This window comes from Papio anubis, chromosome X (genome assembly GCF_008728515.1).
Source record: "Papio anubis isolate 15944 chromosome X, Panubis1.0, whole genome shotgun sequence".
Classification (NCBI taxonomy): Eukaryota; Metazoa; Chordata; class Mammalia; order Primates; family Cercopithecidae; genus Papio; species Papio anubis.
In genome coordinates this window covers 101,090,633-101,104,164 of record NC_044996.1, presented here as the reverse complement: position 1 = coordinate 101,104,164, position 13,532 = coordinate 101,090,633, and the positions used below count along the sequence as shown (strand labels likewise).

General features: G+C 39.8%; 1 protein-coding gene across 2 annotated transcripts in view; it reads right to left on the bottom strand.

Annotated features, from left to right (window-relative positions):
• The window catches only part of EFHC2 (EF-hand domain containing 2), a 196,014-nt gene extending 183,104 nt beyond the window's left edge, over window positions 1–12,910 (bottom strand). The window contains exon 1 of one of the 2 annotated variants that reach the window (XR_004180866.1): window positions 12,483–12,910. Coding sequence is in view for 1 of the 2 variants with exons in the window: in XM_009197435.3 (XP_009195699.2) it covers window positions 12,483–12,524 (42 nt within the window). In the remaining variant the exon portion in view is untranslated. The remainder of the gene's footprint in view (window positions 1–12,482) is intronic. The other variant, XM_009197435.3, reaches the window with a different exon arrangement.
• Between the last annotated feature and the right edge of the window lie 622 nt (window positions 12,911–13,532).

Sequence of the window (13,532 nt, the reverse complement as noted above, 5' to 3'; positions counted from 1 at the left end):
CCAATGTCCTTCTAAAGGCAAATGTAAAGAAATTGTGATACATACATGAACTACTACTCAGTAGTAAAAATGAACGAACAGTTGATACACACAACAACTGGATAAATCCCCAGGGACTCATACCAAGTGGAAAAAAACAATTCCAAAAGGTACATACTTTATGACTCCATTTATGTAACATTTTGAAATAGCAAAATTTTAGAAATGGAAAACAGATTCGTTGTTGCCAGGGGTTAGGAATGGTAGGGTTGGGGAAGTTGGTGGAAGGGAGTGAGGTGTGGTTATAAAAGGATAACGTGAGGAATCCCCATGGTGATAAGACTGTTTTATACCTTTATTGTGGTAGTAGCCACAAAAACTTACACATGTGATGAAATGTATAGACTAAATACACACATACAAACATACCAATGAATACAAGTAAAGCTGAGGAAATCTGAATAAGATCAGTGGAGTATATCAATGTCAAGATACTGATTGTGATATTATACTATAGCTTTGAAAAATGAGCTGGACGCAGTGGCTCACACCTGTAATCTCAACACTTCGGGGGGCCGAGGCAGACAAATTGCTTGAGTCCAAGAGTTCGAGACCAGCCTGGGCAACATAGCAAGACCCTCCGACTCTAGAAAAAATAATTTTAAAAAATTAGCCAGGTGTGGTAGTGTGCACCTGCGGTCCCAGCTACTCAAGGGGCTGAGGTGGGAGGATCGATTAATCCAGGGAGGTCGAGGGTGTAGTGAACTATGATCATGCCACTGCACTCCAGACTGGGTGACAGAGCAAGACCCTATCTTAAAAACAAAAAGAAAATAAAATAAAAATGTTACCATTGGGGTAAATGGGGTGAGGGGTAAATAGGACCTCTCTGTATTCTTTCTTAAGTGAATCTACATGTTAATTTACACTTATCTCAATAAAAAAAGGATTTAAATTTTTTTTTAATTTTCGATTTAAAAAAAAGAAAAGAGAAGGTCCACTTTCCTTGGTCACTAGGAGAGGCTCTACCCACATGCCTTTTATAAAGTTTAGGTCTGAACATAGTTGAGCAACAAATGACTAAACTCTAACCGAAATGATATGGAAATAGTCCTGTAACTGATTGAACAAACATCTCTGCTTGAATCTGACAGAACAGTATGTTTCAATTACCAAATTCATATGAAGAAGAAAAGGTAATCTAAAGTACAGTTAAACCATGCAATTGACCTAAACTCCCCCCGACCTCACACCCCGAAAAAGATCTAGCGGTTTTGACCATTCCCTCCTTTGGGATGTCAAACATACCATTAGGAATCCAAATAATTTGTTTAGCCTTCAGCTGGTCAAGCTGGTCACTTTGCCACACTGGAGTTGTCAGGTAGAATTTGAGCACCCAGGGGCCTGGGTAATGGGGAAATAAAAATGCCCTTTGCTTTAGGGAATCCCCCTCTGGAAGAAGTTGGCTCTGCCCTTTCTGCAACTGTAAAAACAGAATAAACTCCCCCAGGAAATGGCCTAAGAAATCCCTTTACATCTGTACCATTAGCATAGCTGGAATCCTACTGTGGGGAGAATGGTCTCCTTAGGAGTCCTGACTGATGAATATGCACAGACAAACCTGCTGCTTCCAGGAAAACCCAAACTGGATGCCAATAAGAGAGAGAAAAATATCCCTCAGCATAGCACAAGAGGCCACAGAGAGGCTTTGAGTCACAATTTAGATAGGGACATCTTCATATTGCCCTGGCTGCTGTGTATAAACCATGTATCCTGAGAGGCTTATCTCCTATTTAAGCCACAAAAACAAATGACTCTTCGTCCTTTATATTCACTATTGCTAAAATAAGAACTATTTTGTTCTACAGCAGCAGCGGAAGACATAAGCAGGAAACTAATTCCAGAGAGGATTCCCCCGAGCTGTGTTTATTCCCGTCTATGTTTTAACCATGGTTGCTGCAGGTAGAGGCAGCAATGGACAATCACCTATTAAGGACCCGGTTTGTATAAGGAAGGCACTGAGAACATGACCCAAAGAGCCACCAATCACAGTTTCTTAGTCAGCTGAGGACTGCCACGATCACACATAAAGAACACAAAACACAACACAGGAAATAAGGCGGTAAATGGGCAATATGAGCATGCAAGATTATGTAGACAGATGGTTCCTGCTGAGAAGATTGGGGAAGGCTTTAATGAGGAGGGGGGATTAGAGCCAAGTTTTGAGGGAAGGTCAGGATCTAGATGGGAAGAGGAAGAGGCATGAGGATGCTGCTATCAGGCAAGGGGACAAACAAACTAATAATTGAGTGGAAAAGTCCAAAGTATACCCAAAGGACAGAGAGTGAACATGCTGGATTAACCGGAGTATTAGGCTTATTTTCCATTATGGAAAAGAAGACAGTTTAGAAAGAACAGTATTATTGGAATCCTTTGCAATGATGATATACTCATGTGTTACTTGTATAATTTAAAAACACAAAGAAATTGTAATGAAAGGGATACTACTAAGTCTGACAATACCAGACTCACAGGTATTGTCTGTGGCTGGTGTGGCATACAAAGTTTGTTGGCCATTATTAACAGCCACTAGTGAACCCTCTTTTCCCTTTCCCACCTCCAAAAGTAGATAGTGAAAAAAATCAAGATAATTTCCCAGCACTCCTTGTAGCAAAGGATGGCCATGTGCATCAATTTTAACAAATAAGATGGAAGGAGGGAATCTATTGGGGGGCTCCTGGAAAACATTTTATTTTCTCATATAAGAAGAGCTGTTTCCCCTCCCTCTCCTTCCTGCTTGTCTTGAACGTGGTTACATGTAGTTGTCATGACTGGAACTGAGGCAACTATTTTGCAACTATGAGGTCACAAGCCTAAGAAAGAAAAGCCAGTATTCTGAAGATGGCAGAATGCAGAGATAAAAAGAGCCTGAGTTCTTTATGACATTCATCAGTCACTGCCTAAATCTGAAAATGCTACACCTCTAAACTTATGATATGAGAAAATTAAGTTTGGCTTAAATCACTGTTAGTCAGGTATTCTGTCACTTATAGTCAAATGTACCCTAGGTGACAGAGCTATGAAGTTCAGTACAGAATGCACAGTGACCAAAATTAGGTGTTTGAATCCTAATAGGCAAAGAGACTCTAATTTCTGAACTTCAAATGAACATTTAGGAATAGTAATAGAATATGTGATTTCCAAAGTATGGATGGCAGCTTCAATAAGCGGCCCAATCTGAAATAATGTAATTTCAAGGATATTTTAATAGGTACTGGGAACAAAGTAACATAATTCATTATATCAAAACCATCCTGTGATCCGGCATAGTAGACATCAATTGTTTTGTCTGCCCAGCAATCCCATGCCACCAAAACTGGATTATTATTATTCTTTTTTTTAGATGAAGTTGCACTCTTGTTGCCCAGGCTAGAGTACAGTGGCGCAATCTCGGCTCACTGCAACCTCCGCCTCCCAGGTTCAAGTGATTCTCCTGCCCCAGCCTCCTGAGTAGCTGGGATTACAGGCATGCACCACCACGCCCAGCTAATTTTGTATTTTTAGTAGAGACGGGGTTTCTCCATATTGGTCAGGCTGGTGTCGAACTCCTGACCTCAGGTGATCCACCCACTTCAGCCTCCCAAAGTGCTGGGATTACAGGGGTGAGCCACCACACCTTGCCTATTTGTCTTTTTATTATTGAGTTTTGAGAGTTCTTTACATATTCTGAATCTAGTACCTTATCAGATAATATGCTTTATAAATATTTCCTCCCACACTGTCGGCTGCTTTTTCACTTTTTTGATAGTGTCTTTTGAAGCACAGTTTGGCGATTTATTGCAACATTATTGGATAATAACAAACAACTGGAAATAATGTAACTGTACACCAAAAGGGGATGGGTTGAATAAACTTGTAAGTCTACACAATGGAGTACTATGTAACTGTAAAAAGAAATGAGGAAGAGCCCTATATACCTATACCACTACCAAGTGATCGCCAAGATACACTGTTAAAATGAAAAAAACAAGGTTCAAGAGACTGTGTAGATTATGCTACCATGTATTGAATAAAAGGGGAACATGTGAATATATTTAACAATTTGCTGTTTTAAAAACTAAAAAAAAAAAAAAAAGAAAGAAGGAAGAAGAGAAAGAGGATAACCCCAAACTAAATAAAGGTTTTTGTTTTTTTTTTAAAGTTATTATGGAGAGAGGGACAGAATAAGATTGAAGAGACAAATAAAAGCTAGAGCTCTCTGAAAGTAACTTAGTTTGCAAATTTGACTTTGAGGCCACACAAATGCTTTTTTTAAAGTTCAGAATCAAAAGCACAATGAAACAAATGAACCTAACTGGATACTGAACTGGTAACTTAACCATACTAACAGCAATGATTTAAATGAAACTAAAATCCAGTAATTTGACAATACATTCCTGGTGGGATATACCGTCACAACAGAAATAGCTATAAAGAAATCTTAAACTATTTTCAAAACTCAAATTGTTAATAATGGTATTATTAATTAAAAATTATTATGTGATTGTATATTTTTATTTATGTTAGGATAAGTAATTCAGCTAATGTACTTATGGAGCAAGATTACATGTAAATATATAAAAGCAAAGGAGTTAAATAAAAACCCTATAATCCTTAATTTGCATTGGAAACAATAGTTTTTGAACTCATGTTATATTTTATCCTTAAATATATGTACATATTTTTTAACCTTGCTTTAAGAGAATGAAAATTCAAGCCATAGACTGGAACAAAATACTTACAGACTATATATTCAATAATAGACTTGCATCTAACTTGTATCCAGAATATATTAAAAATGACTTTCAAAACTCATCAGTAAGGAAACACCCCAATTAAAAATGAGTAGAAGACACGAACAGACATTTCACCAAAGGGGATATACGGATGGGAAATAGGCACATAACAAGATGTTCAACTTCATAGCCATTAGGGAAATAAAAATTCAAATCAAGAGGAGGTATCAGGCCAGGTGCGATGGCTCAGGCCTGTAATCCCAGCACTTTGGGAGGCCAAGGCAGATGGATCACCTGAGGTCAGGAGTTCAAGACCAGCCTGGCCAAATGGTGAAACCCTGTCTCTACCAAAAATACAAAAATTAGCCAGGCGTGGTGGCACACGCCTGTAATCCCAGCTACTCAGGAGGCTGAGGCAGGAGAATCGCTTGAACCTGGGAGGCAGAGGGTTGCAGTGAGCCAAGATCGCACCACTAAACTCTAGCCTGGGTGACAAAGTGAGACTCAGTCTCAAAAAAAAGGAGATACCACTATACACCTATTAAAATGGCTAAAATCCAAAACATTGGCAATACGAGTTGCTTACAAGGATTTGGAATAACAGAAATTCTCAATCATTGCTGGTGGGAATGCAAAATGGTAATTTCTTATAAAGATAAACACACACCTACCATATGACCAGTTCAAAATTTACATAAAAGGAAGTATCCTGCCATTCACAGGAAAGCAATGACCATTTTGCTATAATTTTCAACTTCTTATACATGCAAGCAAAGCTTTCCTTGTTTAACAGGTTTCGAAAAGAAGGCCAGAAATCTTCTCGTTCCAGCTGAAAATGAAATTGATGTGCGCTTATTTCAAGTTTGACCCGGAATTATTCATGTGGCAAAATATAAACATAGATTTCAGAGTGGAGAGGTAAATTTTATTATTTATTTTTAGCTTTTAAAAAATAAGACTCTTATGTACATACAGGTCTATAAAGAAATCAAGATTATAGTTTTGTAACTGCCTATATTTAAGCCCAATCATGTCAGTCAGTAAAAGAACTTAATTTTTAAGTCTTGTATAAAATTGTATCTTAGGTTATATTTTTACTCATAATGCTTTGTCATATGGTTTTAGTAGCTTTATTATGTAACATTGTCAATATATTTTCATGTTGAAAACAGCATTAATTACAATGAGTTTACAACCTTTATTTAAATCATCTTAGCCTACTTTTTGAAAAAGTAAATTCCATCTTAGATATAAACAGAAATCATCTTGAATTATTTAACATGTTTACATTATGCTGACTGAAAAGTTTTTTGAATGTATGAAAAGAAAAGAAATGTAAGCTAAGTTTAACTACCTGTTTTGGGTTTTTTTTCCCCCCTCAAAAAAGCTGGTGAAAAGTCCTTTTCAGTTTTTAATAGGGGAGAAAACCACTCTTGTCCATACCATATACCATATATCATTCCTCAATAGCACCCTCTATAATAGAAACTATAGAGAACTTTTAGGCCTACCTGGGTAAGGTAAAAAGGAAAAATAAATCAAGTAGGAAATTTTACCCATAAAACAACCTGAAGTTTCCTCTATTACATTCCCACTTGCTTTAAGGTTGATACCCTTTGTGAGAAAGGGAAAGAGAAGGTAAATAAGTTGGCTGAAATCAAGAGATTCACAGAAAACTACCATTTTTTACTTAAAAAAGATAATTATTGGATTGTTATAGCTACAATATTCTCATTCCAGTTGAAAATGAAATTGATGTGTGCTTATTTCAAGTTTAACACAGAATTATTTACGGGAATTTATTTATTTCACATAAATTTGGAACTGGCCATATGGCAGGTGTTTAACTTTGTAAGAAATAACCATTTTGCATTCCCACCAGTAATGAGTGAGAATTCCTGTTATTCCAAATCCATGTGAGCAATTGGTATTGTGTTTTGGATTTTAGCCATCTTAATAGGTATACAGTGGTATCTCACCTTGATTTTTATTTTTATTTCCCTAATAGCTATAATGTTGAACATCTTGTTATGTAATTATATATTTATTATCACAGATTGTGCTAATGTACCATGGACTATAGATATAGGTTTTATGCAGGAGTTCTCTAAGACCTGAAAATCATTTCAAAGACTCTCCAGGGTAAAAAGATTGAGATTTGAGGTGATGAAAATGTTTTGAAACTAGTTAGAGGTGTTAGTTGTTGCACAACAGTGTGAATGTACTAAGTACCACTGAATTGTATAATTTTAAATAGTTAGTGGTTAATTTCATGTTACATGAAATTTACCTCAAAACATTTTTTAAAAATATATTGAGAAAGGCTGACAAGGCTCTTTGAAGGGTGAGAGATGAGATCTGACCTTGAAAGAAGCTGAAGATCTAAATTTAAATAAGAATTGCCCAGTCTGGACAATAGAGTAAGACCGCATCTCTACCAATAATAATTTTAAAAATTAGCTGGGTATGGTGGTGCATGCCTGTAGTCTCAGCTACTGTGGCAACAGAGGTGGGAAAATGTCTTGAGCCCGGGAAGTTGAGCCTGCATACAGTGAACTGTGAGCTGTGATCTTGCCGCTGCACCCCAGCCTGGGAGAAAGCGCAAGACCCTATCGCAAAAAAAATAAAAATAAAAAAGATGGAGGTGGCTCAAATGAGAATTTTTTCAAACATCGATTACACAACCATAGTAACAGGCATATTTCAGTGCAGGCCAGTTCACATACATACACAAGCACACACAGGAAAGACAAAAAAGTCCGTGAAACACTTAACTCTTGTCAAGCATAATACACTCTAATTCTTTATTCTATCCCACTCTCTTCTTTTTCTTTTTTCCTTTTCAAAAAAAACAAATGCTGGTCATGATTCATTACATTCTTATTTATTTATTTTTTTAATTGCTGTGAATTCAAATATGTTTTCTTTCTTCTTAAGGAGGACTTTGCTTCACTACAAATTAGATGATGGGCTATTTACAGCAAATCCTCCTAAGATGGTGTCAAGGTAGCTTCATTAAAAGCAGAAAGAGCGGTCAGGCACAGTGGTTCATGCCTGTAATCCCAGCACTTTGGGAGGCTGAGGAGGGTGGATCACCTGAGGTCAGGAGTTCGAGACCAGCCTGATCAACATGGTAAAACCCCAACTCTACTAAAAATACAAAAATTAGCCAGGCGTAGTGGCACACGCCTGTAATCCCAGCTATTCAGGAAGCTGAGGCAGGAGAATCGCTTGAACCTGGGAGGCAGAGGTTGCAGTGAGCCGAGATGGCACCATTGCGCTCCAGCCTGGGCAACAGAGCGAGACTCCGTCTCAAAAAAAAAAAAAAAAAAAAAAAGCAGAAAGAGTGAACTCCTCATCATTCATTAGAGACACTCAGGATCAGGATGGGCCACACAACCATCTGTCCAAAATACTGTAGAAAGGATTTTTGGCTTTGGCTGGAAATGTCTCTTTTAATTTTAATATTTTCAATTTTAATAATATGCCCAAGATTCTCTTGCTCAATACAAGTTCAGCATGGAAATTGTTGGAAAAAAGATACAGTGTATCTGGAATTTAGTTGTGATATTTCCCTAAGGTTTTCAACTTATATCAAAATAATTCTAATGTCATCAAAGGCACAAATGTTCATATTTTAGAAGGCACAATACTTCTTGTATTTCAGAGAGCGAAATATAGGTTGCATATCATCTAGCCGTGGACAGAAATCAATCTATTGCTTATGACTGACCACTGGCAGCTAAGTAAGGGGCACATAGGTTCCTTTTCAATTTATATGAAAAAGCAATAAAAGTTAGCTGTGTTATAATTTTAAATCCAAACAGCCAAGTAATTATGCTATCTACAGGAGGCCAAGGTTTTTCACTCGGTAATTTAATTCAGCAAGCGGGGGTGGGGGGGGATTAAAAGGCGAGATATGGCTTTACTGACTTTCTGACCATTCTATGCCATAGAACATCCAATCTTTTAACTAAGTACAAGTTTTTAAAATATTAATTTGTGGGAAACACATAGTACATTTAGTACCAAGGCTAGTGTAACAATTTTTTAAATGCAGTCACCTAATTTTGGCACATACTAGGATACTCAGTAAATAAATAGATACTGATTTGTTGAATGACAGACAGTCCAAGGTACTGTCATTCTCTATTACACATGCACATACACACACGCACACACACCCACTCCCATTGTTCTCAGGCACAAAGTAAATAAATGTTTTAAATACTCATGAGTCTAGAAATAGACCCACACGTAGATGGATGTTTGATTTTTGACAAAGTGGCTCTGCAGAGACGTGGAGAAAGAGTGATCTTTTCCAAAAATTATTCATCAAAAACATCATTAAGAGAGGGAAAAGGCCAACCACAGACAAGAAAATATCCAAAATTTATATATAAGTTCTACAAATCACTAAGAAATAGGCAAACAACCCAGTAAAAATTAGACAAGAGATAAGTAGGTGCTACATAAAAAAGTAGTGACCAACAAATGGTCATACAAATAAAGCCAGTCACCGTGGCTCACGCCTGTAATCCCAGCACTTTGGGAGGCTGAGGCAGGCAGATCGCCTGAGGTCAGGAATTCAAGACCAGCCTGGCCAACGTGGTGAAACCGTATCTCTATTAAAAAATTTAAAAAAAAAAAAAAAAAAAAATTAGCCAGGCGTGATGGCGCATGCCTGTAATCCCAGCTACTCGGGAGGCCGAGGCAGGAGAATCGCTTGAAACTGGGAGGCGGAGGTTGCAGTGAGCCGAGATTGCGCCATTGCACTCCAGCCTGGGCAACAGAGCAACACTCTGTCTAAAAAAAAAAAAGTAGTGACCAATAAATGGTCATACAAATGACCAATAAATGTGTAAAACATGCTCAATTTCATTAGGAATCAGGAAGTACAGATTGTAACTGCAAAGAGTTGCTATACCCACCAACCAAAAAATCTAAAATTTAAAAGACTAACAATACCTAGTGTTAGAATGTGGAGCAACAGGAACATAAAATGCTGGTGGGAATTTAAGTAGTATAATCACTTTGACAGCATCCACTAAAGCTGAACATATGAATACTGCATGATCTAGCAATCCTACCAAAAGACACGAACAAAAATAGTCACAGTAAAACTATTCTTAACAACCCCAAACAAGCCAAATATTTATCAAGAGTAAAATGTATATATAAATGATGTGAAAATCATACAATGCAATACTACAGAGTAATAAAAATGTACAAACTACCTCTACAGACAGCCACATGGACAAATCTAACGAACATACTGTTGAGCTAAAAAAGCCAGTCACAAAAGAATAAACACCAAACATTTCCATTGATAAAAGGTTCAAAGGCAAGCAAAACCTAATTATAGTGATAGGAGCCAGAACAGTGGTTACATTTGGAGAGCAGGGAAGGCATAATGAACAAAAAGGTTCGTAGGTAGAGTTGTTACATAAAATACAAGATGCTCAGTTAAATTTGGTAAACAATAATCCTTTCCCATAAACAGGTTCCATGCGATATTTAAGATGTGTATTTTTATTTGCTAAATCTAGCAGCCCCAGTCAAGGGTGGTATTTTTGGAGAACAGGAAATATTTTATTTTATTTATTTATTTATTTATTTATTTTTTTGAGACAGGGTCTGGCTCTGTTGCCCAGGTTGGAGTGCAGTGATGCAATCATAGCTCCCTGCAGCCTCGACCTCCCAGGCTCAAGTGATTCTCCTACCTCAGCCTCCTGAGTAGCTGGGACTACAGGCATGTGCCACCATGCTTGGCTAATGTTTTCAATTTTTTGTAGAGACGAGTTCTTACTGTATTGCCCAGGCTGGTCCCCAACTCCTGGGCTCAAGGGATCCTCCCACCTCTGCCTCCCAAAGTGCTGGGATTACAGGCGTGAGCCACCGTGCCCAGCCCCCATATTTAATTTCTTGATGTTCATTTTGTGATCATCCATTGTGCATCTTTCTGTATATGTGTTGTACTTCATGATCTTAAAAGTTTTTTAAAAAGCAAAAATACACTCAGAACCTTGCAGATTTATAAATATCTCATCCATCCACTGTTTTTCCTTCCCATCCTTAATCACTGCACGTGAGAGCTATGATACTTCTGCAGGAGGCAGGCATTGGTAATCAGAGTGTTGCTGGGCAAAAAGCTGTAGGCTTTACTTTCATTTTTTATTAAAATTACTTTTACACAGCATGCTTCTTTACTTCTGGAATCTGTTTTCATGTCCCATCTCTCAGGGACCTTTCTTATTTGCGTGGCTGGCTTAAACTTACCAAAGGACAATGCTATGCTGGAAGGCCAGCCTCTACCCATCAACTAAGAAATGCACAAATCAGTGTTCAAAGTTGGACTGACCAGACATGTGGGGGTCAGAATTCAATGACCTGAAGCTACAAAGAAAACTGGTACTTTAGGGCCAACAACTTAGATACAGACACTGTTTGGAAACTATAAAGTCAAGTACTTCAATCTGCTGCCTGCTTTCTAAAGGTATCAAAGGTTTATGCAATTGCTTTGAGTGGCTCCATCTAATTCCCTCCCATCTAATTGGGAATTAGCTTTTCCTGCAGACACAGATGGCTGACCCAAGTGAAGAGCAGTAACCAGTATAAACAAAAGCCTGAATCATTTTCCTTCTGTCGTTTAAATGAGGTGCTACTTATTGTCAAAAGTTCTTTCATGCTCAGGGTTTTTTGTGTTGTGTTGCTTTGTTCTGTACGTTCATGTTCTTTTGAAATGAACCCCTCCAGGACAGGCGCAGTGGCTCAGCCTGTAATCCCAGCACTTTGGGAGGCCGAGGCGGGCAGATCACTTGAGGTCAGGAGTTTGAGGCCAGCCTGACTAACATGGTAAAACCCCATCTTTACTAAAAACACAAAAATTAGCCGGGTGTGGTGGCGGGCGCCTGTAATCCCAGCTACTCAGGAGGCTGAGGCAGGAGAATCGCTTGAACCTGGGAGGTGGAGGTTGCAGTGAGCCGAGATCCGGCCACTGCACTCCAGCTTCCAGAGTGAGACTCCGTCTCAAAAAAAAAAAAAAAGAAAAAAAAGAAGAAGAAATGAACCCCTCCCAACCTCCCAATTATAAATAGAGGGGAAAAAAAAAATCCCTCCAAGTTTGGGTGCCTGTCTCTATAAAGTTTGGGAGTAAACTTTACAGGCTGCCACTCTTATCTGCCACCTACCCCTCTTGATAAGTGCCAAATTTCTTCGATTTGATAATTGAAATGGTATCTTTTTTCACACAGGATACGGGGAATAATGATTAGGCTTCTGGGCTGTGGAGACAAGGTTGCTTGAAAGAAACCCAGCTTCACCACTGAGACTGTGTAGCTCTGTGCCTCAGTTTCCTCAATAGTAACTGGGAATAAAAACTACCTAATTCAAAGGGCTGTTGGGACACTGGATGCTGCATAAGGTGATTAAAGCACAGCGCCTGGCACACATTAAACCCGCAATGGTTATCGTCACTATTATTCGTTACCTTTGAGGGCCCTGTCACCTATAAGGGGTCTATATATATGTTTCTAAATTAGGAAAAACATTCAGATGCAGTTGGAGAGATGGGAGAAGGAGCCTATTAAGTTTGGTCCAAGTTGCCACCAACCCAGGGCAGCAGCATCGGGTCTCCAGGAGAGTCCGCGGAGGTGGCCACGCCACGACCCTGCCTGGGACCCCAGACTCCAGCCGGGAGCTGTGACCTCGGACGCCCTTCCTACTCACGTTGCGGTTGAAGCTGTTGCCCGGCAGCAGAGGCAGGGCCATGGCGCTCAGCGTCCGAAAATCGAGAGTCCCAGAAGAGAGGGCCCGGCAGGCAGCGGCCGCCTCCCGGCCGCGTTGTTTGGCCCCCACGTTGCCTGGAGACTGGAAGCGGCGTCACTGAGGGAGGAGGGGCGGGGGGGGTGGGGAGAAGAATTGTGGGGGGGCGGGGGGCACCTCCGCGGCGCGCCCCTCCTCCCCCGCCCCAGTTCCCCTCGTCCCGCTTCATCCCCGCACACACTCAGACAGGTCCTGGTCTCCTGAGGAGTCTCCTGTCTGCACACGCAGTGTGCACACACAAAGATTGACTGTTCCCTGCCCCCGCCGCTTTCTGGTTTAACCCCTTTATAGAACTCAAAGCCTTTCCTGTACTTTGCTTTTCCAATTCTTGTCGCCAACAGTTTTTTGCTATGTGGTTCAAACACACAGCAAAGTACAGAAAATAATATGACGCCCGTGTGCTCACTGAGATGTTACACAAGTCGATGTTTTCCTATGTTGCATAGACTTCAGCTTTTATTTTGTAATTAAAACGTTCAAGATGACTCTAAAGCCACATATACCCCTAACGAAAACGCGTTGTAATGGTAACCACCGCCTTCAGTTTTTCCTCTGGATATTTTTATATTTGTTGTTTGTTTGTTTGTTTTTGTTTTGAGACAAGGTCTCACTATGTTGCCCAGGCCGATCTCGAACTCCTGGGCTCAAGCAGCCCTCCCGCCTCTGCCTCCCAAAGTGCTGGGATTACAGTTATGAGCCACCGTGTCCGGCCCATTTTTGTATTTGAACTAAACGTTTGTAAGGTCCAATCAGGGGTGGCCAGGGGCAGAGTCAGGTGTCACAAAACGCAAGCCCTGTCACTCCATCGTACACCCCAAGATAGCCAGGAACCTCCTCTCCCGACACCTACCTCTAATCCCTCCCTGAAGCCCTAAAGGTTGGACTCGATACTCTCTCTCAGTCAGCACCTCGTCTATTTCAGCTGCGATCCCATTGTTTCTCGCCTGGTTTTCT